Source organism: Callorhinchus milii, unplaced genomic scaffold, assembly GCF_018977255.1.
Source record: "Callorhinchus milii isolate IMCB2004 unplaced genomic scaffold, IMCB_Cmil_1.0 Scaffold1, whole genome shotgun sequence".
NCBI lineage: Eukaryota > Metazoa > Chordata > Chondrichthyes > Chimaeriformes > Callorhinchidae > Callorhinchus > Callorhinchus milii.
This window is the reverse complement of record NW_024704742.1, coordinates 73,923,754-73,951,415: the sequence shown is the minus strand read 5'-3', so window position 1 is coordinate 73,951,415 and position 27,662 is coordinate 73,923,754. Positions and strand designations below refer to the sequence as shown.

Genomic DNA, 27,662 nt, shown 5'->3' with positions numbered 1-27,662 from the left:
TCCAAATGGCAAGCTGTGCAGTTTTAGCTGGTTAACGTTCAGCTGTACCCCTACTCACTCTAGCCTTGGCTCTTACCAACCTCCTCCTAACACTCTCTGGAATTAGGTACGTAGGATGCGACCCTCCAGAGAGAGTGTAAGCATTCCAATTCAGATTTAGGGACATTTCCATGTGTAGATATTTAGAACTCTCAGTCCAATTTGAATACTCTTAAGCACAGGAGAGGTTCCTGTATGTATCCGATAGATGCTAGGCTGACCAAAAAGATTTGAAATAAATAGCACTATTACCACCGAAACCCAAATAACGTCATTTCTTGATTTTGCTGAAATGCTAGGGCAGGGATCTTGTTATTAATGTCTCGTTAAAATAAAAAAGGAAAAGGCAACAAAAGATATTTAAAAGTATATTTTTAAATCTTCCCCTCTCTTTCTCCTTCTCTAGTGTGTATAAACAACTACTGCTGGTGAAATCCCTGGTGATACAGACTTGGAATGAACACCACACAGCTGAAACCACACGAGTTCTCAAGAAGTCAAGTTAATGACAGTATCCCTGCCAAAGTTATTTCAGTTCCTCCATTAACGCCCACACATACCACTCACTCACTGTTCAAATTCATTTTGTGTTTTTTAAAAAAAGTGACAACAAAATGGATGTCACCTTTAAAATAAATGCCTGAGTTGTATTCTTGAAATGGTTCTTAAGGTGAATCTCTCCTCCTGTTTGGTACCACCACCCACATAATATTACAGTAGACAAGATATTGCCTTAGACAAGCATATTGATATTTTAGATCAAAGGCAAATTCCATGAAATGTGTTTTGGAGACAGAAATGTGGTTAGCCTCTTCTGAGTTCTCTAGGTGATCTGACGAATGAATTAGTTCTGTTTAAACATCAACGGAAATCTTTGTAAAGATAAGATCAGAATAGTGTTAAAATAAGTATTTGAGCAACAATTATCATGCTTTATAATACTCCAGACCAATGCATCGTTACAACTACACACTGGTACAAAAGAAAAACATTTAACGTTTTATATTTCCTAGATTTAAAGCAACATTGTGAAATACAACTGTAACTTCACACTAATCCTGAACCACTGTGATAAAGACAGTATAAACATCACACTTTACTTTTGTGTTCAACATGCATCAGGTCCATAAGGTTTTAAACCATGGTTATGTCATTGCACAAGCTCTGAAGTCACTTACCTTCACAAGGTTTGCTGCCAGACACGAGCAAAGAGTCCTCACATTCTTCAAACATTTTTCGTGAGACATGAAGTTACATACTGAAAAGATAAAGATAGGATGTTGTTATAATCTAACAAGATTTACCTTATATAAAATATATCCTGTGTTCATTTAAATTATATGTAGTTAACCATATGTTACCACAAAAAATGCTGTATATGGACCCAATTGTACTAAATGTATACACCTGATAATAAAGAAAAGAATGAAATCCATAAATTGCATCATTTTGTATTGACTTTTCTGCTGTGAATGTAGTTTGCAGATATTTACATCTCTTTCTGAAGTAAGGGAGCTTCTCTCAGTCATTCTTCTCTATATTCTCTCTCACACTCTCCCGAGTCAGGTTGTGGGTTCAAGCGACACATTAGGACTTTGAGCTCACAGTCCAGGCTGACACTCCAATTAAGTGCTGGGGTGGGATGCTGAATTGTCAGAGATGATGTCCTTCAGATTAGACCTTAAACCTGTTCAGGTGCATGTTAAAGATCCCATGGCATTATTTGAAACATGAAGGAAGCTTCTCCTGGTGTTCTGGTCCACAATTCCCACATTAAAATTGGTCATTCACTTAATGGCGGGTTGTGGGACACTGCTGTGTGCAAATTGGTTGCTGTGTTTGACCTCAAAATACAGTGATTACACTTAACAGTAAATCCCATGAAGCGTTTTAAGATGTTACCCCCAATATGAAAGGTACCATATCAACTGCAAGGATTATTATTCAAGTCCACATTAATAATTATTTTAGATGGTTTGCTGTAAGACCCAACTTGGAAGTTATTTTCCAAAGTTCAAAATTGACTTAAAAAAACTCACAGTTCACATACTTGGTGAAGTCTGATCTAAAATTATAGTTTTTACAAAATAAAGAATATGGCAAATCAAGAGAACCAAACCTTACAGATAACTGGAGTTTCGTATTAATTGAGTGACTAGATTTTTACTGAATATTCAAGGAGCAAGGCGAGCTTGCCTATCTTGGGACACTGCTACAAGTCAGTTCCCGTTGAACCTTGGCTGGCCCAACTCAGAGATAATGAGACTAATCATAATCCCCTCATCAACTAGTTATGTGACTCTGCATTCACCAAGCATAAAAGTCCATCATTAAAAAAAAGGTTATGATGCAATGCAAACATTTAGTGCAATGTGCAGCCAGCAACAGGGAGAGGAATGAAATCTCCCCTGGGAATTAGAGGTTCTTCATGAAATATGCAACCCACTGGCTTCCTGTTCTGATAAAAAGGAAGGCACTTCAGACAGCTATTTCTGATTTTGCCTGTGAAATATTCAGCTCTGTTAGGTACAGAACAGAGAACTAGTGGAATGATTGGTGAACAACTGGAGGATCCATTAACAATGAACCATTCCAATACAATTACTTAAGTAATCTGGTCTTAGCCAAACTTATCTCCCAAGATCCCTGGTTAAAGGTCAAAATGTTAAATGTGAGGATCACATTAGTTTTTATCCTTTGAAGATATATTTACAAAAACAGGGCAAACAGTTGCAATTGTTAACAGCATATGCTATAAATTGTATACTTTTGATGCACAACCTGAAAAAGTGAAAACAAATAAAAGCCACCTTTCAGATTATACGGCGCAGTTAATCCTACGTTACTTTATGGGATGCAAAAATCGGCTCAAAATGGGATGCAAAAAACAAACATCAGGTCAACCTCCCATTATGGGTATCCCCAAACTCACCTTGCTGCACTACTGGTTCTGGGGATTGGTGCACCATGCAATAGGCACACAGATGCAATAGGCGCTATATTAAATACATGGATTGTTATTATCTCTATACCCCAGTGCCTTCGCCGCTTCCTCCCTTTCCTTCTTCAAGGCCGGTCTCAAGACCTTTCTCTTTGACCGTGCCTTCAGCTCCCCTCTCAACTCTCTACCCCCTCCTCGTCCCTCCTTCCTCCCTCACCGACCATTTCCCCCTGCTCGGGTCCTGACACAACTGTACAGCGCCTTGGGACGTCCTCCCGACGTGAAAGGTGCTCTATAAATGGAATCTTGTTGTTGTTGTTGTATTAAGGTGGGTTTCAGAATGCACACCTCGATTTGCATTGAGTGTCCATTCTTCGCTTTTGGATTGGATTCATTGCCTTCATCTGTGAAGCTTTTCTTTTTACAAAAATGCAATTAATGTACTGAGAGTATCTGGCTTGACTTACAGAGTATTTTTATGTTTCAAAATTATTTTCGCCGATCTTTTGGGGGGAGTCAAATTGATTCCCCAATTCTTCTTTTCTGACAATAAAGATCCTGAAACTCACTCCAAATAACAATTATTATTTTGTGGATAAAAACTAATTTTAATGTTCCTTGTTTAGAAGATTATACATTAATTTAATTGATGCCAAGGAGCCTCTCACAATAGAACTTCACCTTTACTTCACCTAGAGGACATGAAGAAGGTCCCTGGTATATACTATTGCAGTAGTCCCACAGTTAGTATACATTTTCAATCCCAATGCAATGACCTTTTCAAACTTTGTTAATCTTTATTCACCTTAGTAATTCATTGACTCATAAATCATCTGTACTGTGAGCCTCAGTGATGAACATCAAGATGGGAATTAGGACAATCTCTATCAAAACATTGATTCCCTGAGCATTAAAGTTACACTAAAAACGCAATTGTCGAGGAGCCATTCACGTTCGTATCTGTGCTTAATCCCTAGAGTATAAGTCAGCTGCTTCGATTTTTCAGAATGCAGGATCTCCTGAGTAAAGGTGGGTGTTTTAGAGTTATTGCAAACACGTTTATAGCTTGTTGCCCGGCTTGTTGCCAGGCAGCCTCTTGACACCCAGCACCACCCCCTCTCTGTCCCCCTCACCCTCCCCATCATCTACTCCTACCACCATCCCCATCCTACATTCCTTCCTCCCCATCTCTCCTTCCTTCCTCTCACCCACCATCACCTCCATGAAACCCACCACCTGCTGCCTCAACCCCCTCCCCACCAACTTGCTGGTCACCCAGCTCCCCCTCCTCTGCCCACTACTGGCTGACGTCATCAACCAGTCCCTCTCCTCCAGATCAGTCCCTGCCCTCCTCAAAACTGCTGTCATCACCCTCCTCCTCAAAAAATCTTCCCTAGATTGCTCAAACCCCAGCCATACCATTCTATTTCTAACCTGCCCTTCCTCGCAAAAGTCCTAGAACGCATTGTTGCCAATCAACTTCGCGCACACCTCTCTTCCCACTCCCTCTTCGAACCCCTCCAGTCCGGTTTCCGCCCACAGTACAGAGACTGCACTTGTGAAAGTCACAAACGACATACTCTCTATCTGTGACCAGGGCTCTCTCTGCCTCCTTGTCCTCCTGGATCACGGCAGTCAGTGCACACTGACACTTGTGGCTATTGACTGTCACTGAGCGCGGGCTCCTCTCCCTCACACTCACTCACTCACTCACACACACACTCACTCACTCACTCACTCACTCACTCACACTCACACACACTCACTCACACTCTCACACACACTCACTCACACTCACACACACACTCACTCACTCACTCACTCACACACACACTCTCACACTCACACACACTCACTCACACACACTCACACACACACACTCACACACACACTCTCACACTCACACACACTCACTCACACACACACACTCACACTCACAGGTTGTGCAGAGGGTTTGGTTCAGCGCTGACAGTCGGTCAGTGGGTGAGTGCCTGTGGTGTGTGTGTGTTGTTGTTGTTGTTGTTGGTGGTGGTGGTGGTGTATGTGAGCCCCGCGGTACCCGCACTGGGGGTTGAGCAGTGCCCTGAGCGGAGCGGAGCGGTCACCGGCAGCGATGTCCCGCGCACTGATCCTCGCTCTCCTCCTCGTTGCTGCGGGTAAGTTTATTCCTTTATTTCGCGTTACCGTCCCCGGTCCCCTCCCCGTCCCCGGTCCCCTCCCCGGCCCCGGCCCCGGCCGAGCCCTCTCGGCTGTCTTAATAACGTCGGTAACCCAGCAAACAGACCCGGGGAGGGAGGGCACTGGGCTGGCAGCGAGGAGCCGGGCAGGGCAGGGGCAGGGCAGGGGCAGGGCAGGGCAGGACAGGGGCAGGGGCAGGGCAGGGCAGGACAGGGGCAGGGCAGGGCAGGGCAGGGCAGGGCAGGGCAGGCAGGGCAGGGCAGGGCAGGGCAGGGCAGGGCAGGGGCAGGGCAGGCAGGGCAGGGCAGGGGCAGGGCAGGGCAGGGCAGGGGCAGGGCAGGGCAGGGGCAGGGCAGGGGCAGGGGCAGGGGCAGGGCTGAGCTGCTGAGTGTGGGCACCTTTCCCTGTGAGTGGCAGTGCTGCTGAGGCTGGCACAGACTGGCACAGGCTGGCAGAGCCCGGCACAGGCTGGCACAGGCTGGCAGAGCCCGGCACAGGCTGGCACAGGCCGGCAGAGCCCGACACAGACTGGCACAGGCCGGCACAGGCCGGCACAGGCCGGCACAGACCGGCACAGGCTGGCAGCTCGGGCTTGTGCTCTGTGCCTGTGGTATCAAACCCAGAGCAGTTCTGCCGAGTCACCATCAAGGTCCAGTCAGAGGATCATAGAATCTTACAGCACAGAAGGAGGCCATTCGGCCCACGGTACCTGGGCCGGCTCTGGAAGAGCTACCGACTCGTCCCACCGCCCCGGCGCTTGTCCCGTAATAAGAAAAAACGATGACCCTGGTGTATGGAGGACCTGCTTATGATCTTGCAAATGAGGATGGTGGGAAGCTATGGATGAACACAGAAGTGTCTGGGCTGATATTTCAGTGCAGCGCTGGGAAGGTGCCACATTGTCAGAGGCGCCATCCTACAGAGAGGTTAAACCGAGGTCCCATCTGCATGTCACTATTCAAAAGGGAAGGAAGTCCAACAATCCCTCAGATAAAATTGCTCGCTCACCTCACGTCTGTTTGTGGGACATCACTGTGTGCACATTGGATGCCGGGTTACAAATACAGTCACTTTATCTCACGGAAAACTCGGTGTGAAGTGCTTTGAGAGGTATTGACCTGATAAAGCACTGTATCAAATGCAAGGAATTTTATTTTGGTTTGAAATTCTTCCAAAACCTTGTGGAGACCACGCAGCTGAGCCATTCCATGCCTGCTGCGCTGTGTGCTGAGTTAGCTTTGGTCAGCACGACAATTGGCCTCAAGGCTGCTATGCTCGGGAGGGGGAATGCCCTGTTTTCCCTAAACATCCATTGACCCCCAACTGGAAAGTGCATGAGAAGTGCTTTGAGACGTCTCAAAGACGTGATAGGGCACTATATCAAATGCAAGTATTATTATTACTACGTGTGTGGATGGGAATCGGCTGTGATGCCCCCGATCAAGCAGTCTGCTGACATATAATGCCCAGATTATATGATATTCTGAGAATGGGCAGTATGGGCAGGTACTGAAGGTCACTCTCTCCTCATAGAATCATACGACAGAAAAGAGTTATTGACGTCAGGAGAGGAGAAAAAGATAAAATTGGCAGGTGACCGCAGATTTACACTCAGCAAATCTACAGTCAACTGGAACTGATGTCTACTATTAGCTGGTTTATTCAAACATAACATCTTGTAAGTTATTTCTGATAGTCAGGAGAGGCTGCTACAGCTGGAGGTAACACAGTGGTGCTTTTAGACCCTAACGTGAAGCAGCCGTTATCAAAGCTAATCAAACACAGTGGGAAGTTGCAAATTAGAGGAATTCAATAAAGTAAATTATTCTATACTTATGTACCTCGAAGGCAGGAAACTAATATATTTTGCTATTGAGGATCTCAGGCTTTCACGGCTACAGAGATGTAACTACAAGCCCCCGCTCCCCCCCACCAGCAAAGATTTATCATTATTATTAAGGGAATGCTACCAAATGCTTCCCACTCACTCTCCGTAAGGATCCCTCGCAGCCTGCCTCTGTTATGTCAGTCAAATCCGCAACTCTGCCAGTGGACAGAAATTGGAGCTTCTCGTGGGGATGGAAGAAAAGTTCATTGCACATGTATGCATCACTCCGTGTGAATGTGCTGTGTAAATCAGTGTGAACTGGAGCAAGACAGAGCTTCATTGTAGGCAGATTAGGTAAGAATAATTGTACTTATAGAATTGACTTGGTTCCCATTGAAACTCGGCCATTTTGCCCCCTTCCCCCAGCACTTACTGAACCTTGGATAAACTCACCCTCTCCTCCCTGGTACATTTTGGTCCTCTTCCCCCCTCTCCTGCTCCCCCCCTCCAGTATCAGTAAACTCAACCTAGCTCCCCTTCCCAACCCTGAGCCTAAACAATTATTAGTTGTTATGAAGATCCCAGTGCTGGCCCTGGAGTGTATTCAGTTTTTACAATTGTTTTTCAGCAGTTGGCTGTATATCTGATTATCACAGATATAACAGACTAAGCAACACCCAACAGTCATTTCTGAATGAGCTGAGTCATTTTATGGTCTCTGCACACACACACTTGATATTTAACAGTCTTTTTTTTGCTTTATGAAGTTATACTCCTCCCTCCATAGGCTGCAGATCATCCAGAACTCTGCAGCCTATGTCTTCTCCGCGACCATATCACCCCCATCCTTGCCCAACTCCACCGGCTTCCCATTACACAGAGGATACAGTTCAAGATCCTGGACCTCACCTTCAAAGCCCTCCATGGTCTTGCTCCCCCCTACCTCTCTGACCTCCTAACCCTTTACTGTTCGCTCCCTCCGCTCAGCCGGCTCCGGTCTGCTTCACGTCCGCCGCCTTGCTTGCCGCACTATTGGCGGGCATGCCTTCCGCCACTCTGCCCCCACCCTCTGGAACTCCATCACACAGTCCCTCTGCCTCGCCACCTTCAAGACCCATCTCAAGACCCTCCTCTTTGACCTCCTTTTGATCTCCCTACTTCCCCCCTGCCCTCCACCCTCCCCCACCTTGACCCCCAGCTCGGGTCCGTAACTCTGTCTGTCCAGAGCCTTGGAACATCCTCCCGACGTGAAAGGCGCTATACAAATGTAATTTTGTTATTGTTGTTGTCGGGTGGTATTTTTCTTTTTCTGTGGTAATGTCGAGGTTGTTAATATGCTAGATACTGGGTGCAATTACAATTGAACATTATACAGTTGAATATTTCATCTAGCCCACATGTGAATTACTCATTCTACTGCATGATTGCCACAGATGGAGTTGGTTAGTATCCTTCATGTGGAATAATATCTATGTGAAATGAATATATTAAAATGCTGAGTACTTTCATGTGGAAGCTTTATCAGCCTTTTAGAACATTTTGTTTCCATTTTAGATTCTTGTTAATAGGATTGACATGAAGGGAAATGGCATTTTTGTGGAGGGAATAATTGATATCTAGCCTGAATCATTGACTGTCTGGCTTATTGAAAGATACATACTGTATTTTTAGCATTAGGCCTGAAGTAACAAGCTGCAAAAAGAGAATGTGCATCTCACTTTTGTTTAACCTTCGACAGCTGTCCCTGATAGGAAAGGAAATATACTTCCTTCTTACAGCAGCAACTTGCATTTATGTAGCACACTTCACATAGTAGAGTGCTCCGAGATGCTGCTCTGTGTGAAGGGTGTTTATAAATTCAAGTTGTTGTCGTTGGTGTTTTTGTATAACGTGTTAAAGCACTTCACAAAGATGCAGTTGGAGCTGAGGAAAGGCGGGGGGGGGGGAGGTTTCTGTAGAATTGGAGAAGTAGATTTTGGATACTCTTGTTAGGGTGGGGGGGGGGGGATAATGGGCAGGAGATGTACAGCAGGTCCAAATCAGCCAAGCAGATGGGGGAGCAGAAGGGGTGGGGGGGAAGGGGAAGATCACAGAGACAAGGCACTGTAAGGGTGTGAGGGTGTATAGATGAGGGCAATACTCAAAATACTATTCTATTATATTCTTGTAGCACTCAAATTGCTAGTAATTTGCAGAAACTAACTCCATGACTCATGATTAACGTATACTGTTTTCTGAAATTTAACAGTGGTGTGCAGGGTATACGGGAGCCTAGAAATAAGTGTTTAGCTGACATTGGTACCAAACCCATTACGCTGAATATAAACCTTGAGGACCAGTAAAATATGTACCATGTATTCCAATGTACAACAACAACTCACACTTAGATAGTGCCCTCCACACAGGGTAGCGTCTCAAGAGCGCTTAACAGTGGCGGAGCCTGACTCTGAGCCGGGGGAGGGGGAGGTGGCCATGAGCACGGTTGAAAAGGAAGGTTTTCAGGCAGAACTTGAAAAAGGGGAGAGAGGGGGCAAGGCGGAGGGATTGAGGGAGAGTGTTCCAGAGTTTTGGGGTGTAGTGGCTGAAAGCGCGACCTCCAATGGTGGGGCAGAGGGTGCGAGGGATGAGCAGAAGACTGATGCCAGTTGAGAGGAGGCACTGGGTGGTGGATTGGGGAGTGATGAGGTCGGAGAGGTTGTGAGGTGCCAGAGAGTGAAGGGGTTTGAACACGGGTGTGAGGATCTTGAAGTTGATCCGTTCGGTGATGGAGAACCAGTGGAGCCTGACCAGAACTGGTGAGATATTGGTATGGAGTTTAGTCCGGGTAACCTAAATGTAACCTAAAATCAGTCGAGCTTTGCCTTGTGGCTCAGCGGGTTTATCCGGTGCTAAGCCAAAGCGATTCATTTTTGATTAAGCATCACTGACCTGAAACGTTAACTAATTTTCCTCTCTCCATGGAAGCTGCCTGACCTGCTGGGTGTTCCCAGCGACTTCTGTACTTATATTCATTTTTAATTGTTGACCTCAAATTAGCTGATCCCAGCCAGGCGACTATGATTCGGATAGGAAAATCAACTGCAAAATTTCAGTCATCTCTCCTTTCCATGTGCAAGTGTAGATATGCCAGGCAAGGAAAGAATGGGATAGCCCTTCTATGGCTCTAATGGCTGAGCAGCCTGTTGCTATTCACTGCTAAGACACACACATGAAGAATAGCTGAGATTCCTGTTGAACTGTAACCTCAGAAGAAGGAAAGGGATATCAGGGTAACCAGTGTTCATCGTTGTAGGGAAAGGGGAAGAGGGGAAAATTTGTCAAAGGGAAAATAAAAAATGATTGCATTATTTTACCAGGTCACCTCACCAAGAGTCCCCCAAAAAGCACCTGATATTTATTATGTGGGTGAGTTACTATTTTGCAGAGTGTATGAGTGTTCAGAAAAAAAACATTCGCAAACATGTGTGAAATGCAACACAAAAGAAACACATTCTTTATCTTGCTTCTAAATCACGAGAGGGAGCCTTGGATATTGGATTACTAGGAAGAGTGACTTTACATTGTAATGGAAAGGTTGCGTACTTGGATAAAATGAGATAAAATGGGCCAAAGATCATTTTGAACCTTGTGCAGAATTGTCTTCCCACGAGTTAAACGGTTGACACCATATTTTTAGTTATCTCTAGAATATTGTTTGCTTGGAACGTTTTCTAGATCCTTTTTTGAGGAAGAGCAATTTATAAAAAAAAAGTTTCAAGATGCATTTTAATCCAAAGTCAAAACAATGGTAACGGCAATAACTAGAAAATATTAGGAAATAAATATTTCTGGTATTGAAGAAAACGTTGTTGCAAGAGTATGATATCAATATGTATGATATTCAATTGGTTTACTCTCACTTGTTTGGGCCTGTGCAGTTTTGAAGTGTGTCACAAAGTATAAATGAATTGTGCTCCATTTAAATTCCTTGCTGTTTAGTCTGATCTTTTTTTCCCTCTGAAATCTTATTCCATTTATATCTAGTAATTTATTATAGATTCTCCACTTCTTGATTGGATGAATACATAGGCATCAATAGCTGGTTGAGTCTCAATAAAATAATAAAATTCCATATAATAATAATACTTCCATTGATATAGCGCCTTATCATGTCTTCTAGACGTCTCAAAGAACTTCACAGAATATACTGTAAAGTGAATGGCCTGTATATTTTATGGGTGAAGCACGGCAGCCAATTGCGCACAGCAGTGTTTTTTGTTTTTTTTGAAAGGATTATTACTCCCAGAAAAACGATCCGCTAATTGACTAGCAATCGGGTTCCTACTTACTGCTGGAAAACACAGGTGTGTGGAGTAACAATGTTTCACCCTGCCCGGGAATCAAACCCAGGTCCTCTTGCTTGCGAGGCGAACGCTATGACCACTAATCCACGGGACGTATATTTGAAGTAGCGCCTTTCACATCAGGAGGATGTCTTAAAGCACTTTACAACATTCACTGTAAAGTGTAGTGACCGTGTATTTCTGTAGTCTCAAAGTGAGGAAGGCTGCATTTGTAATACTCCGCTTCCAATTGTAATCTCCAGTTTATGTTGGGAAACTCGTTTGCAATAGATTCTGGCCACTGAGCATGAGATTTAAAGAGGTTTCTATTTCCTTTTTTCTTCTACATACTGATTTGAATCCTCCTTTATTATGAAATAGCTTCTATGTAGCCATGTTCACAACTGCTTTGTGGTAAAAAAAATCACCTTTTATTCTTCCTCTCCCAACAACCAGAGGTGAAGCAATCACTTTCTGGTGGCAATCATTCTTCTTCCTGTTACTAGGTAAGATGAACCCACAGTAGACAGCTTGTGCTTCATAGCTTTGCTATCTTCTTCCCCTCTTTCAAGGCAGAGCTCAAAATGTATCTCTTTAACTGCTCTTTGTCATCTTTCCCCTCCCTACGCACCTTGGCTCCCACTCCCAGCTTGGGTACCCATCCAGCGCTTTGGATTGTCCTCTGGATGTGAAGGGTGCAATGTGTATTATTGTATTGTATCTAAGCTTTCCAGAGGCTTTCAAAAGCACTGTTCTAAATACATGTATGAGCTAAACAATTGTAGAAAGGTTATGTGGAACAACTGTGTCACTGCAGTCATGCCAATCTGGTCCCCGGGTGTTTGTATAAATCATAGAATCTTACAGCACAGAAGGAGGTCATTTGGTCCATTGTGCCTGTGCCATCTCTGTGAAAGAGCTACCAACTAGTCCCATTCCCTGCTCTTACTCCATAACCCTGCAAATTCTTCCTTTTTCAGTACCTATCCAATTCCCTTTTGAAAGCTTTTATTGAGATAAAAACATAAGAATTTGCTGGACGAAAGAAGACCAAGGTCCATCTAGTTCGCCTTCCACCACCCTGGCAGTCACTTGATATGTCATGTCCCAAACTATATACTGTCGTATAGTTTGTTTGTCTCTCCCAGTCCTCTAAGTTCCTTGTTTTTCCTCTCTGAAGTTACACCCTGTTTCCTTCCCCCTGCCAAATTAGTTTAAACCCTCCCCTACAGTACTCGTCATCCTCCCTGCGAGGACATGGGTCCCAGCCCCCTCCAGAACTCACCCAGGAATCTGAAGCCCTCCTTCTTGTACCTTTTCTCCAGATACATATTGATATGCTTTATCTTGTTGTTCGTATATGCACTAGCACATGGCACTAGGAGTAATCCAGAGATTATCATGTTTGAGTTCCTGCTCTTTAGTCTCCTCCCTAGTTCCCAAAACTCTGCCTGTCGGACCTTAATCATTTTCGTTGCTATGTCATTAGTTCCAAACTGGACCATGACTTCTGTCTGTTCCCCTGCCCCCCGCAGAATACTCTGCATCCATTCTGTGACATCCTCTACCCTGGCATCAGGGATACAACACACCATGTGAGAGTAACTTCTGCCCTTGGCTCATGGTCAGACCCCACCACTGTGAAGTGCTCTGGGATGCTACCCTGCATGAAGGGCGCTTTATAAATGCAAGTTGTTGTTGTTGTCTGTGGTTGCAGAATTGCCTGTCTATCCCCTTGATTAACGAATCCCCTATGACAACTGCATTGCTACAGTTCCCTTTGCTCCCCTGTGCAGTCAATAGGAATAAAGCTTCGAAATTATTCAAAGATCAGGTATCTATGTCAACATATGCATCACATGTGAAAGTCTCTTGTCCAGAGTAATTTCTCATATATTTCCAGTGTAGCAGACCAACAATAACTATTAGCTATTAGCCATTAGCTCAACCTGCAATTTCGGATCCCAAATTATGAAATGATGGCTCTTAGAAACATAAGGTGTAGTCAAACTAGACTATGTACCTGTTGTAGTTTTGGTAATCCATGCATGTGAAATAACAAGCTGTTTATGGGTGTATAAATACTTAGACACAAGATGCATATGAAAGAATCCAGATGGCTGAGTAAACAAATTCCATACTAACGTGTACAAGTGAGCTTCAATGAGCTGAGTTTGCAGATTGAAGCTCATTGAAAAATCTATTGTGATCATTCCATGGAGACAAATTATACTCTACAGAAATGCAGACATTTTCATATTAGGAGAAACATTGCGAGCTGAGTCACCAAATTGGTACAATTTTCATTCTTCTTAACAGTCAGAAGTTTCAAATATTCTTCCGATCATTTGCCAACTATAACACAGTCCATTAGGGAAATAATAAATTATTTACTGCTCAGAGGAGAGTTTACTGAGGCTATTTATTGTGAGCTAGAACGGAAGGCATTCCATTTGATGTCAAGCATCAAATACAAGGATTATAATGGAAGGCATATGTTGAGGAACTTACAAAGCTCTCCAGTTTAAATCTGCTGTAAATGTTGTAGTGAATGTTGGGATTAAAATAATCAAAGACAGACATGGTCTGCAAGCAAAACTCAAGCTGTATTTAGCATCCTGAGGGTTAAAACCTGGTCTTGTGGGTACCAAACGCTTGGTATCAGTTCCCTAAACTACTCCCCTCCCAACTCACCCTTTCCCACCTGTATGTATCTGTTATAGCCATGGTGAACCCACCATCAGAAAACAAAAATTACATTTATACAGCGCCTTTCACGTTGGAGGATGTTTGAAGGCGATGGACAGTCTAAGCTGGGGGTGGGAGCTGAAAGGATGGAGGTGGGCAAAGGATGGGGTGGGTGCGAGGGAAGATGGCCAAAAGCACAGTCAACGCGGAAGGTCTTGAGGTGGACCTTGAAAGAAATCACTCGATAATAATAATAATAATAATCCTTGCATTTGGTTTAGCATATTTCACATTGGGAGTGCTTCATAGGATTTACAGGAAGTGCTTCACAGAATTTTGTAGGCAGTGGTGTGGTTGCAGATGATGAGTAATTTGAATGGAGGCCCTTTGGCCCATTTAATCTTATCCTTCTTCCTTCCACAATACCTGTCCTACCATCTCCCAGCATAGCATCAAGCTGTTTCTTAAATATTGTATCAAGTGTCCTGGACACAACCACCCCCCTGGTAACCTGTCCAGTCATTAATTACTACTTGTATTTACAGAGTGCCCTTCACATAGGTTACAGTCTTGGAACTCTTCACAAGGACTGGCTTGGATGATAAGCAAGGGAGAAGGGAGGGTGGAGTAGCTGTGCTCAAAGAGATGTGCTTCTAGGTGGAATTTACAGACCGATAGAGGGGGAGGCTATATGGAGGGGTACAGGGAGGAGCTCCAGAGGTTAGGGTGTATCATAACTGAAGACATTATCGCCTCTGAGTCAGAAGGTTATGGGTTCAAGCCCCATGTTGGGATTTGTAAACACATTGTCTAAGCTGACACTCCAATGCCTTGCTGGTGGGGTGGGGTGGGGGAGGATGTTGCATTGTCTGAGATACTGCCCTTCGGACGTTAAACCGAGGTCTCATCTGCCTGTTCAGGTGGACGTGAAAGATTCCATGGCACTGTTCAAAAAGAGAAGGGAGTATCTCCTGGTGCCCTAGCCAACAAATCCCCCAAATAAAATTGGTCACTCACTTTATGGCTGTTTGTGGGACATTGCTTTGTGCAACTGGCTGTAGCGTTCCGCTCACAAAATACACAGTCCATCCACTTTACAATAAATCCTGTGAAGCACTTTGAGCAGTCTGAACAAGGTGATCAAGTGATACATCAAATGCATGGATTATTATTATTATAAGGCTCAGAAGGTGGGACACGCACAGCAGGCCTGAGTTACTGAGCAGAGCTCAGGACTTGAGGAAGCTGACCACATTGTTACCTTGTTGGTCTACTGAATGGTTAAAAATGTGAACTTTATACATCTTTGCATAACTTAACAGAGCAAAATGTGCACCTTGCATGCTTTGGCTGAGATGGACTTTGGTTGGATATTATATACCTAAATTGAGGTGACATCTTAAGGGTTGGGAAGTTCCACTGTTTTTCATGTCCTGTATTACAGTTGCACTGAATTATGAAAAATGCTAAAAGTTCACTTGTAATTTATATCAGCTTCCAAATTTTCTTATTAAAAATAAGATCAAGGAGCATCTGGATAGTAACAAAATGATAAAAGATAGCCAATTTGGGTTTATTAAAAGGGAGATCCTGCCAAACTGATTTGTTTTTTTTTAACAGTGTGGCAAGGAGATTGATAAGGATAAGGCAGTATATGTTGTATATCTGGATTTCAGTAAGGCCTTTGGTACAGTTTCTCTTGAAAGGCTGGTACTGAAAACAAAGAAAGTGGGAATCAGAGGAAGTATCTTACAATGGATACGTAATTGGCTGACTGATAGACCCAGAGGGTGGTGGTACAGGGAATGTCATCGGGCTGGGAGAATGATACCAGTGGAGTTCCACAGGGGACTGTGTTGGGACCTCTTTTATTTAACATCATCATAAATGATCTGAAGCCATGAGTCACAAGCACAGTGGCTAAATTTGCAGATGACACAAAGCTAATGAAGGTTGTAGATTGCAAAGATGAACAGGATAGATTAAAGAGGACTCGAACATTTGGTTCCATCTTAAATTCATAAGAAAAGTCTTAAAAGCTAGGAATGGGGACTATTTGTTGAATTCCCGGAGAGCAAAATGTTGGGCAAGTTTTCTTACTCCACATGCCTCTGTTTACCTCGCAGTAAATAGGAACCCGGTTGTTAGTCGATTCGCAGATCGTTTTTCCAGAGGTCACTCAATCCACGACTGTTTGTGGGACATTGCTGTGCACAATTGGCTGCCGCTTTTCCCCCATAAAATATACAGTCAATTCACTTTACAGTATATTCTGTGAACCCTTTTGTTCGACCCTGAGCTGTCCTTTCTCCCTCACATCCGCACTACAACTGGCACCGCCTTCCATCACCTTCGGAACATCGCCAGACTACGGCACTACCTCACCCCTCACGCTGCTGAAACCCTGGTCCACGCCTTTGTCACCTCAAGGCTGGACTATGGGAACTCTCTCCTCGCCGGCCTTCCCGCCACCTCCCTCCACACTGCAGGTCATTCAGAACTCTGCAGCTCGTGTACTGTCCCGCACCAGACACCGCGACCACATCACTCCCACCCTCGCTCACCTCCACTGGCTCCCCATCCCCCAGAGGATTGATTTCAAGATCCTCATCCTCACCTACAAGGCCATTCACGGCCTCGCTCCCTCCTACCTCTCCAACCTACTATCCCCCTACCTACCTGCCCGTACCCTCCGTTCCTCTGGCTCTGGTCTGCTCCACATCCCCCGCCCCAACCGCCCTACCATCGGTGGCCGGGCCTTCAGCCTCTCAGCCCCGAGGCTCTGGAACTCCATCCCCCAGTGCCTTCGCCGCCTCCACCCTTTCCTCCTTCAAGGCCGGTCTCAAGACCTTTCTCTTTGACCGTGCCTTCAGCTCCCCTCTCAACTCTCTTCCCCCTCCTCGCCCCCTCCCTTCCCTCCCCTCACCCTGACCATTTCCCCCCTCCTCGCTCCCTCCCTTCCCTCCCCTCACCCTGACCATTTCCCCCCTGCTCGGGTCATGACCCAACTGCAGCGCCTTGGGACGTCCTCCTGACGTGAAAGGCGCTTTATAAATGGAATCTTGTTGTTGTTGTTGTTGTTGAAGCTCTGTGAGACGTTACGGAAGACTTGATAAGGTGCTATATGAAATGCAAAGATTATTATTATTATCATTTAAGGCCTCAGAACGCCTGAGACGTTCCTGTGGAAATTGCTAAAAGTTCCAACAAGTAATAATATAGTCTGTGGTATCAATATCACCAATTCTTGTGAAATTTTGTAACCTTTTGCATCATCATGGAAATGTGGGATGGAGCGAAGTACAGTAGAGACAGACTGGGTGAGTGCAGAAGATTGCGGATAGTAATTCAGTCCCAGTTCAGTTGACAAACAAAATTCCTGGAGTTTCACTCTCACAGTTTCAATACTAATAATAATCCTTCCATTAGATATAGTGTTTTATGATATCTCCGAGACGTCTCAAAGCGCTGCACACAATATACTGTAAAGTGAATTGTCTGTGTATTTTGTGGGCGAAATGGCTCTCATTGTCCTGGAGTTTCACTCTCACAGTTTCAATGACTCTCAATGTTCAGTATTGTCGCTCGCTGCCACTCCCATCAAACTTTATCATCTCTATAAATCTTTGCCATGATTCATTCATCTAAAAATTACTATGGTGCACGTGGAAGATGTGTTATTACTTTGACCTTATTTTAGAGTAGGAAAACTAAATTACACAATAAATCATAGAGTTGAGTTTCCTGATGTTATCAACACTTGGGAACTTGCCTGGAACTGTATCTAATGCACAGGTTTATACACGATATCATTGGTGCAAGTCAAACATACAAACCTGTACTCCTAAACAAAACACATAACCACTGAAGTTAATGTATACAATGCAATTGCAATACAGTGCATTTATATAGTGCCTTTTATATCAGGAGAATGTCTTAAAATGTCAGGTTTAAAGAACGGATACAAGGTGGAATGTTGAGACTTATATATACTTATTCTACTTTGTTGTTCAAACTGCATTGTAGATTGCTCAGCAACTCAAAAGTATTTGATCCAATTGTATGGCTGCAATTAAAAGTAATACACAAAACAATATGATTTGAATTGGTAGTAGGTCAAACATCACATACACTACACCTCAAAACCTGATTGTCCCGAGCCAGTGAATGCCTCTTTCTGTAAAGGTCAACAACATTGGCGTCTCAATTTGTGACATTCCTAATTTGTCATTTTGTGAATCTGGCAAACACAAAGTTTTTCAATATTTGCTACCTTGAAGGTACAATTAATACAAAGTATCCAGTTTACAAATATTACACATTCAATGTTTTGGGGAGTAAATTAAGGCATACTTGTATTTCCAGGTTTGAGATTGTAGTAATCCTCACCTTATTATGTGATCGAGATGCCACAATGTGCTTCAAAGGATTTTACTGTGAAGTGTGGTGACTGTGTATATGTATTTGCCATGTTAGCCAGTTGGCTCACAGCAGTGTCTTTGAAACAGTCAATGAAGTAAGATTGCTGGCCGGGATATCAGGAAGAAACTCCCTTCTCTTTTTGAATAGTACCGTGGGATCTTTAATATCCACCTCATCAGGGAGATGGGACCTTAGTTTAACATCTCATCTGACAATGCAGCTCATCCCCAGCACTGCATGGGAGTATTTGATCCAATTTTATGGCTGCAATTAAACATTCTACACACAAGAGTATGATTTGAATTGGTAGTAGATCAAACGTCACATATACTGAATTGTGCCGAGCCAGTGAACGCCTTTTTCGGTAAAGATTGACAATGTTGGAGTCTCAATTTGTGACATTCGTAATTTGTCATTTTGTGAATCTTGCAAACAAAAAGACTAGATCATGAGCTCAAAGTGTTGATGTGGAGCTTGGATCCACACCCTTTTGACTCAGAGACAAAAGTGCTATCAGCTGAGCCTGGCTATTTGCATTTTAAAAAATATTATAAAAGCCATTAGTTGGCTGAGCCACTTTCATTTAAAATACAATACCCACATTTCTGTAGAGGTTAGAGATGGCTGGAGGCACATGTGGAGTGAAGGCAATTGAGTGGAATAATTGTACCAAACGGCTTATTTGAGTGCTGTAGGTCCACTGTGAAGAAGCTACTGCAAAATGTAACTCTCCACACTTCAATTTATTTACTTTATTCCTATATTATTGATTGGTTGCAAGGGTTTTTGCCTCCCAGGATATAAACAAGTGATTCATCTTATTAGGAAAGCCCCTGAGATCAGCATTACTGCCTAGAATGTCTTTGTTTTATCTGTCCGGAGTTGAAAATTACTTCCATCAATCATTTTATTCCATATTTCTGGATTTTCCTGTTTGCTCTAATTTGCTTGGAATCACTCTCTCATAATTTTTATCGACAAAGCAATGTTCCACAAGCAACTATGAAGTGAATCATTTCTGTGGAGGATTGTTGGCCAGGGCACCAGGGAAAAACTCCCAGCTCTTTTCCAATACTGTCATGGGATCTTTAACATCCACCTAAACAGGCAGTCAGGAACTTGGTTTAGCTTATCACCCAAAGGACGGCACATCCAACAATGCAGCACACACCCAGCACTGCACTGGAGTGTCAGCCAAAACTGTGTGCTCAGTGTCCTGATGTGAGACTTAATTCCAAAACCTTCTGACTCAGAGGCGAGAGTTACCTACTGAGCCAGGTTGACACCTCTTTTATAAATGTCCTTTAAAAGAAAAATATTGTTTTTTCTCCTGTTTGTTTGGTTTATAATGTTTCGCTTCTGCAGATCAACATGCAGCATTCTCCATAGCCAATCCTGTAGAGTTGATTCACCTTCTATCTTCTCTGCTAGCATCCTTGTGCCTGTTTCCTGCTTTCCTTATTGCACTGCAGGCTGGTGTTGGTTCACCTCCTCCTCTCTACCAAGTGCTTTCAGTCAGCCTCTGTCCTTTCAACGCCTTGGACTGGGCTGATAGGCACACTGGCATTGTCCAGCAAGTCTTGGTTCTGATCTGCCACAGGGATTTTTTGCAGCACTGTTGCTGGATGTGATTTTCTTGCCAGGATCTCAGACAGTCTTTGCGCCCTTGTGTCTCAGAGCTTAACTGCAATTTGTTTGTGCCACTGACATGAGCAGGGTGTTGGATTGTTTTGCTCCCAGCATGCGTGAGTGAGGGTGTTGAACTCAGGCTCCCCAAGTTTTGATACATTATACTTTCCTAGATGGCCTCAGCTTACATTGTGAGACTGCATAACTACAGTCTGACATTGATGTGCCACTGGCACCTGTGAACGACAAAGGTGAAGATGTAGAGGATGGAGAAATAGTCTGCAGCTCCGTCTGATGGTTTAGGGATACTGTGGACCCTTTTTTTAAAGTAAAAGAGTACTTTGAATCCAGACAGGGTTCCTTGGTTCTAATCTTATTTAAGCACATAGGAATCAAAGCGTGACTTGTATGAAGGGCATTACAGGGAATATGTCTGCTAGTTTACCCAATTATTTACTTTGTTTTCTTTGAACAATTAGATTTGACCAGTCATATCTAATTATTCAAAAATAAAACTGAAGAATAAAATGTAACAAAAATATCCTTTATTACAGACACAACGGTCTTGAGCACATCTACTACAATTGCAGCTACACGCAATCTGGCATCAACCAGGGTCACAACGAGCATTACATCAACCACCGTGCCTGAAAGTCCTAAAGTGACAACCATTCCCTATAATGGAGGGAAGAGTGACACAATTGGGAACAGTATGATCACAGGAACCCCAAACTCATCCAACAGTCAGTCCCCAGCTAATACACTCCAGTCAGCTTCCACTGTAAGCCAGTCAACTGGTTTTGCAACATTGCTCTCTTCTGCTGCAAACAACAGAGAGGAATCCAGTACATCTCTACCAACTACAAATGCAAAGGAAACAGAGATATCCAGTACATCTACAACTGCAAATGACACCCAGGAATCCATTACATCTCTACCAGCTACAACTGCAAATAACACAGAGGAATCCAGTACATCTGTACCAACTACAACTGCAAATGAAACAGAGGTATCCAGTACATCTACAACTGCAAATAACACACAGGAATCCATTACATCTCTACCAGCTACAACTGCAAATAACACAGAGGAATCCAGTACATGTGTACCAACTACAACTGCAAATGAAACAGAGGTATCCAGTACATCGACAACTGCAAATAACACCCAGGAATCCATTACATCTCTACCAGCTACAACTGCAAATAACACAGAGGAATCCAGTACATCTGTACCAACTACAACTGCAAATGAAACAGAGGTATCCAGTACATCTACAACTGCAAATAACACACAGGAATCCATTACATCTCTACCAGCTACAACTGCAAATAACACAGAGGAATCCAGTACATCTGTACCAACTACAACTGCAAATGAAACAGAGGTATCCAGTACATCGACAACTGCAAATAACACACAGGAATCCAGTACATCTCTACCAGCTACAAATACAGATGAAACAGAGGTTTCAAGTACATCTACAACTGCAAATAACACACAAGAATCCAGTACATCTCTACCAGCTACAACTGCAAATAATACACAGGAAACCAGTACATGGCTACCAACTACAACTACAAATGACACAGAGGCATCCAGTGCATCATTACCAGCTTCAAGTGTAAGTCAGCCAATAGCCTCGCCAACGTTTGCTACAAATGGAAAACCAAGTGCAACTAATACTGTTGTAAGCTTTACATCTTCACCATCAACTGCAACATCATCATCCCAGCAAAGCGCCATCAAAAATAACCAAACCAGTGACCATTTGAGTGCAGGTGAGATAAAAGATATAGTGCATCTGCACTTAGCCTTTCTCAGTAAAGGGTATCTATTGAGTAACATTTTATTTGTGAAAAAAGGTAGTGTTTCAATTAATTAATTGATCCCATCCTGCAGATTTATTTTTCTGCAAAGACCACTGTAGATCAGCAGCCTCAGTACATAGAAATGGAAACAATCAAATAGCTATTTTTAACCGCTTAATAGTTAACTGTTGTTCAACATTGGACATTGGATTACTATATCATAACCCTGTGTGAAACATTAACGTTAGCTAGCTATTATTAGCTAGTGAAGTCCTGTACCTTAGTGGTTAGAGCACTCCCCTTGCAAGTGAGAGGACCCGGGTTTGATTCCCAGGCAGGGCGAAACGTAGGGCAAGTTTTCTTACTCCACACGCCTCTGTTCACCCAGCAGTAAGTAGGAACCCGGTTGTTAGTCGATTGGCTGATCACCTATCCGGAGGTAATAATCCCTTTTTTAAAAAAAAGTGGTCATTTAATCCATGACTGTTTGTGGAACACTGCTGTGCGCAATTGGCTGCCGCGTTCGCCCACAAATATACAGTCAATTCACTTTACAGTGTGTTCTGTGAAGCGCTTTGGGACGTCCTCCCAACGTGAAAAGCGCTATATCAAATGCAAGGATTATTATTATTATGTGATAAGGCGCTATATCAATGATATTGTCCCTTAGTCACTATTTTGTTATTTTCATCACTAGGAAGCGTGGCAGCCATTGTTGTGGTTATCATCATAGCTGTTTTGGTGGTATTTGGAGGAGTGGCTTACTTGAAGTTAAGGTAAGGTTTGCGAAAACATGCTCATTCTTAGCTGAATATCAAATACAGTCAATTCATAATTGCCATTTATCTGATTCTGACAAAAAGAGTGGCCAAGACGCTAGGCTCATTTAAGAAACCACTTTGTGGCTGTTATGGGAAGGAGACGGGGTTGCTATTTCTAAAGAATGAGATCATATGAGCTGAAGTGTCTCTTTCATCCCAGCCTCTTATGATCTTGGGAATTCCTGTTGGCTCTAAATCCCATACTGGATTCTAAACTAAGTTCCCTAAGACATTTGTGAAAATTTTAATCAACAAGTTGTTATTCAGAGAACATTACAATTTGCATTATAATCTTGCGGAGGTGCGGAGGTGGGGGAAGGCAGAGCAGGTCATGGCACAGATGTGGGGTAGAAAGGATAGTTGAGGGTCAAACAAGACACCAACGTTCCGAACTGACTCAGTGAGGTGGAGTGTGCAACCATGGATGGTGATGTTGTCAGTGCCTGAGGTGAGGAGGCGCTGACGGGAGCCAATCAGGAGAGCCTTGTTGATGTTCAACTGAAGAAAGTTGGCTCTCAACCAGGTCTTGTCAGGACAGCAGTGGTCCTGGAGTCAAGGGTGGAGGCAGAGAGGTAGAGTTGGGTGTCATCCGCATACATGTGGAAGTTGACTCCACATCTGCGGATGATGTCACCAAGAGGGAGCGTATAGATATTGAAGTGGAGGGGACCAAGGACAGAGCCCTGAGGAACACCGCACGAGACGCTGCGGGAGCTCGAGGAGAAACTGTTTGTGGAGATGAAGTGCAGGCGGTGTGAGAGATACGGTCTGAACCAGTCAAGGACAGCGCCATGAAGGTTGAGGTGAGAGGAGAGGTGGTGGATGAGGATAGAGTGATCAACAGTGTCAAAGGCAGCAGAGAAGTTACGGAGAACGAGGAGGCAGAGGGAGCCCTGGTTGCAGATGGACAGAATGTCATTTGTCACTTTGACCAGAGCTGTTTCTGTGTTGTGGGCAGCACGGAAACCTGATTGGAGGGGTTTGTGAAGGGAGTGGCGGGAGAGGAAGATGCGAAGCTGGGAAGAAAAAACTCGTTCCAGGACTTTGGAGAGGAAAGGGAGGTTGGCGATTGGGCGGTAGTTTGAGAGTAGAGATGGGTCCAGGGAGGGAGTTTTAAGGATAAGAGTAATGCCGGCCATTTATAATGGGGTGGGAACAGTACTAGAGGACAGGGAGAGGTTTATGATGTCAGTGAGTAGAGGGGCAAGGAGGTGGAGCTGGGAGGTAAGGAGAGAGGTAGGGATGGGGTCGAGGGAGCAGGTCGTCAGTTTCATGCAGGTTATAGTGGTGGTGAAAGAGGAGTGGGAGACAGGTTTGAAGGTGTGGAGGGAGGGATGGGTAAGGTCCAGGGTGGGAGGGGGAGATGGGGAGAGGGTAGTAGATGGAATGGCAGAGGCAGCTGAGCGGATCCCCTCGACTTTCGATTTGAGGAAGTCCAGCATTGCCTCACAGTTGGCATTTGAGGTGAGGATGGGCGAGGTGTGAGAGGTTGGGCATGGAGAAGAGGAGTCTGGGGTTGTCCTTGGCCTCCAAGATTGTCTTAGAGTAGAATGACGATTTAGCAGAGGCGAGGGTGGAGCAGTAGGACTTGATAAGGTCCAGTCAGATCTGCTGATGGACTGTTAAGTTCGATTTAAGCCAGGTGCATTCAGTGGCATGCAACTGTGCTTTAAGGGAGTGGAGGTGGCTGGTGTACTGAGGTGACTTATGTGAATAGGAGACAGTTCGGGAAGAGAAGGGAGCAGGGGAATGGAGAGTGGTGGAGAGGGATCTATGGAGAAGAGTGACTGACAAGGATAGGTCATTGTGGGAAGAAGCCCAGAGGGGAAGGTGGTCAGATGCCTCCGAGGCAGCCGAGAGGGAGGGGGTGGGGGGAAGATTTTTTTATCAGGAGTTTATGGAAATATTGTTTATGCACAATGTGGTAGTATGTGCTGTTATACATTAATGGGTTTACTTAAGTTGATAATGTTGGTGTGTATGTTGCTTTGCTTGATACTAGTCACCTAAATAAGATTGTATTCATTATTCCAGATCATTTACATGCAGCTGTTAGTTTATTGAATACTTGTATGTATTCAGTGGTTTACAACGTTTCTCAGCCATGGAAATGACGGCTGTTTCTGAGAACTTGACAGATGTGATTCCATACAAAACCAGGAAAATAGATCAATGAATTACTTTAGCAACTGTTTTCTATGAGATCATGGAACCTTGAGGGAGTGTCGGCAAATATAAATGATTAGTTTGATTGATTTTTGGAAATTATCAGTACTTTCCCTAGTTGTTGTGGATCAATGAATTGACTCAAATATACAGTCAATCCACTTTACAATATATTCTGTGAAGCCCTTTGAGACGTTTCAATGACGTGATGAGGTACTGTACAAGGATTATTATTACTATTAAATAGCAGTAAAGAACCCTCGAACACTGCATTGTAATAATTGAACAATGTGTGAAGTTGATGGCAGTCATGTTTGTAAAATGGTTTTGCAGACCTTAAAATAATAATTCTGTTCAAACATATCCAGTAAACTACAGGGCTACAAGGAAAGGGCAGGCAAATGGGACTGAAAGAATTGCTCTAAAAGGAGCTGGCACAGACACGATGGTCCAAATGGCCTTCTTCTGTGTTGTAAATTCCTATGGTTCTATTTATTTGAACTGAGATGAGCTCCTGATGCGAAAGGCTCTATGTAAATTATATTCTTCTAAAAAGCATTTGGATAGAGGCTTGAAGAAAGAGAAATATTAAAGAGAAAGTTATGGGGAGTGAATAGGAGAGTGAAACCAGATTAGGTGGCCCATGTGAGAAAAACACCAGCACAGACTTGATGGGGTCACGTGGCCAGTTTTGTGCTGTAATATTGTATGATTTTATGATGAATGAATATTAGCTCTAAGCCAGATTCTGAGGGGAAAATATGCGGATTCTTTTCTGTCGATTTAAACTCTCACTTACCGCATGTCACAGCTTAGCGGCTTTCATCCAAAATCGTGACAAAATACAGATTTACCTGATTATCTCTTGCCAACACCAGTGGGTTTCTATAACAACCACAATTGACTCTAATATTAAAAAAAAATCTCACAAGCTGTTTGTTCCACTGGTAAGGTAGCGTGGCATATGCTTGTAATGGAAAATCCAATATCAAATACACATTGATAAAAAATAAAGATTGATTGAAATTACTTGGTTGTCTAAACATTTGCTGATATTAATCCATCTGCTTTGCAATGCCAGTCTTGGTAATGCTAAGGCACTTTCTCCCAGAAGGACTGCCACCCATTAATTTATGGAAAAAGATGTTTGAGTCAATTGTTTTTTTTTCTTTTATCAACAGTTGAAGGGGAGACTCATATTTGAGCCCAAAATTAAAATCCTTATTTTGATTTATTGAACAAACGGTCTGCAAAATGCTGTAAATACCGTACAATGTAGATATGTTGTACTACCAAAAGGTGTAATGTTCAAATGATTTCTTATTTGTTGCAGAAAAACAACATATGGACGACTACTGGATGATCAGGACTATGGTTCGTGGGGGAATTTTAATAATCCTTTGTATGACGATTCGTAAGTGCTGACCAATTAACCAAAGGCACTTGATCAGATCAACCTCTGACAGCTTGCTTTTATTACGATGTGGATAGAAGATGTTTGAAGAGGTTTTTAAACTGCGAAGTACAGTATTCTTTTTTTCCCTCAGTTTGTTTTAAAATGGTTTGTAATTTGTATTATTTTCTTACCCAAATGCACCCCTCTTAGTTTGTAGAACGGTCTTGTATCCACTTAGCTAAGTCACCAAACAATGCTTACTAATACACGATCATGTCACAGACAGTGTTTTGATTTATGGAGCTTTGCAAGCTGTTCTACAATCAAGGTAGTCATATATGCTTGACCTTGCTTATTTTCCCAGCTTGTCTTCAATGTAAATTACACCAAATGAATATAAAGTTCACTATATGTATGGAAATATGATTTGATTCTTGTCTTTTAAAAGTTTGAAACCTCAGCCCTAATTGAATTTCAATTGGAGTTCTTCATGTTCTCTTGGATGTAGGCTCATGCAAGACTCTTAAAGTGCACTGTTTTTACAATCATTGATTCATGAGACAATTAAGGTAGTTAGTGGGGGTCCTCCAAGTGCCTCAATGTTAACTTAAAACTTTTAATACCTTCTGTTGGATCCCTTGAAAAGTTTCTGTTGATTTTTTTCTCTCTGGTTCTGGTCTCCTCGGTGATCTCTAAACTGAGAACAACAACAACAACAAGATTCCATTTATTGAGCGCCTTTCACGTCGGGAGGACGTCCCAAGGCGCTGTACAGTTGGGTCAGGACCCGAACAAGGGGGAAATGATCAGGGTGAGGGGAGGGAAGGGAGGGAGCGAGGAGGGGGTAGAGAGTCGAGAGGGAAACTGAAGGCACGGTCAAAGAGAAAGGTCTTGAGACCGGCCTTGAAGGAGGAAAGGGAGGAGGCGGCGAAGGCACTGGGGGATAGAGTTCCAGAGCCTAGGGGCTGAGAGGCCACCGATGGTAGGGCGGTTGGGGCGGGGGATGTGGAGCAGACCGGAGCCAGAGAAACAGAGGGTACGGGCACGTAGGTAGGGGGATATAAGGTCGGAGAAGTAGGAGGGAGCGAGGCCGTGAATGGCCTTGTAGGTGAGGATGAGGATCTTAAATTCGAAGGTGGGTCAGTGACCAAAGTGTGTGCCAGGACACAGCAGAGCACCTTACTCAGTGGGAAGACTCCGGGTCCTGACTCCTCTAACCTTCCAGATATCCACTGCTCTGAACAAATGTCCTTGTAATTCTCAGTCTTGCTTTGAGGCTATGCCCTTCAATTCCATGCTCATAGCTCTAGATAAATGCTATCAAGCATATGAGGTGAATACTACATAAGGTTATAAATGAGGTTAAAGTAATAAGAGTAACAATGATTCTTGAGCTCCTGGAACCGTGGCACCAAGATACC

At 43.6% G+C, this 27,662-nt stretch overlaps 2 protein-coding genes across 2 annotated transcripts in view; one reads left to right on the top strand and one right to left on the bottom strand.

The window, feature by feature from the left end:
* The window catches only part of LOC103177640 (diacylglycerol kinase theta), a 45,490-nt gene extending 42,482 nt beyond the window's left edge, over nucleotides 1–3,008 (bottom strand). Inside the window, exons 1-2 of the mRNA XM_042344445.1 lie at nucleotides 2,972–3,008; nucleotides 1,218–1,297 (exon numbers count right to left, since the gene is read on the bottom strand). Of these exons, the coding sequence (XP_042200379.1) occupies nucleotides 1,218–1,297; nucleotides 2,972–3,008 (117 nt within the window). The remainder of the gene's footprint in view (nucleotides 1–1,217; nucleotides 1,298–2,971) is intronic.
* Nucleotides 3,009–4,876: 1,868 nt separating this feature from the next.
* Nucleotides 4,877–26,986, top strand: LOC103177639 (mucin-21). Its single transcript, XM_007891889.2, has 4 exons — nucleotides 4,877–5,136; nucleotides 20,602–21,828; nucleotides 22,556–22,634; nucleotides 26,179–26,986. The coding sequence occupies exons 1-4, from the start codon at nucleotides 5,094–5,096 to the stop codon at nucleotides 26,261–26,263; spliced, it is 1,434 nt and encodes a 477-aa protein (XP_007890080.2). The 5' UTR covers nucleotides 4,877–5,093; the 3' UTR covers nucleotides 26,264–26,986.
* The last annotated feature ends 676 nt before the right edge of the window (nucleotides 26,987–27,662 follow it).

What these genes read in the sequence shown, in the direction of transcription:
- LOC103177639 (XM_007891889.2), top strand. Translation starts at nt 5,094, where the DNA reads ATGTCCCGCGCACTGATCCTCGCTCTCCTCCTCGTTGCTGCGG. An exon ending in TCTCCTCCTCGTTGCTGCGG is followed by an intron (nt 5,137 to 20,601) that starts GTAAGTTTATTC and finishes CCTTTATTACAG; the next exon opens with ACACAACGGTCTTGAGCACA. An exon ending in GTGGCTTACTTGAAGTTAAG is followed by an intron (nt 22,635 to 26,178) that starts GTAAGGTTTGCG and finishes TATTTGTTGCAG; the next exon opens with AAAAACAACATATGGACGAC.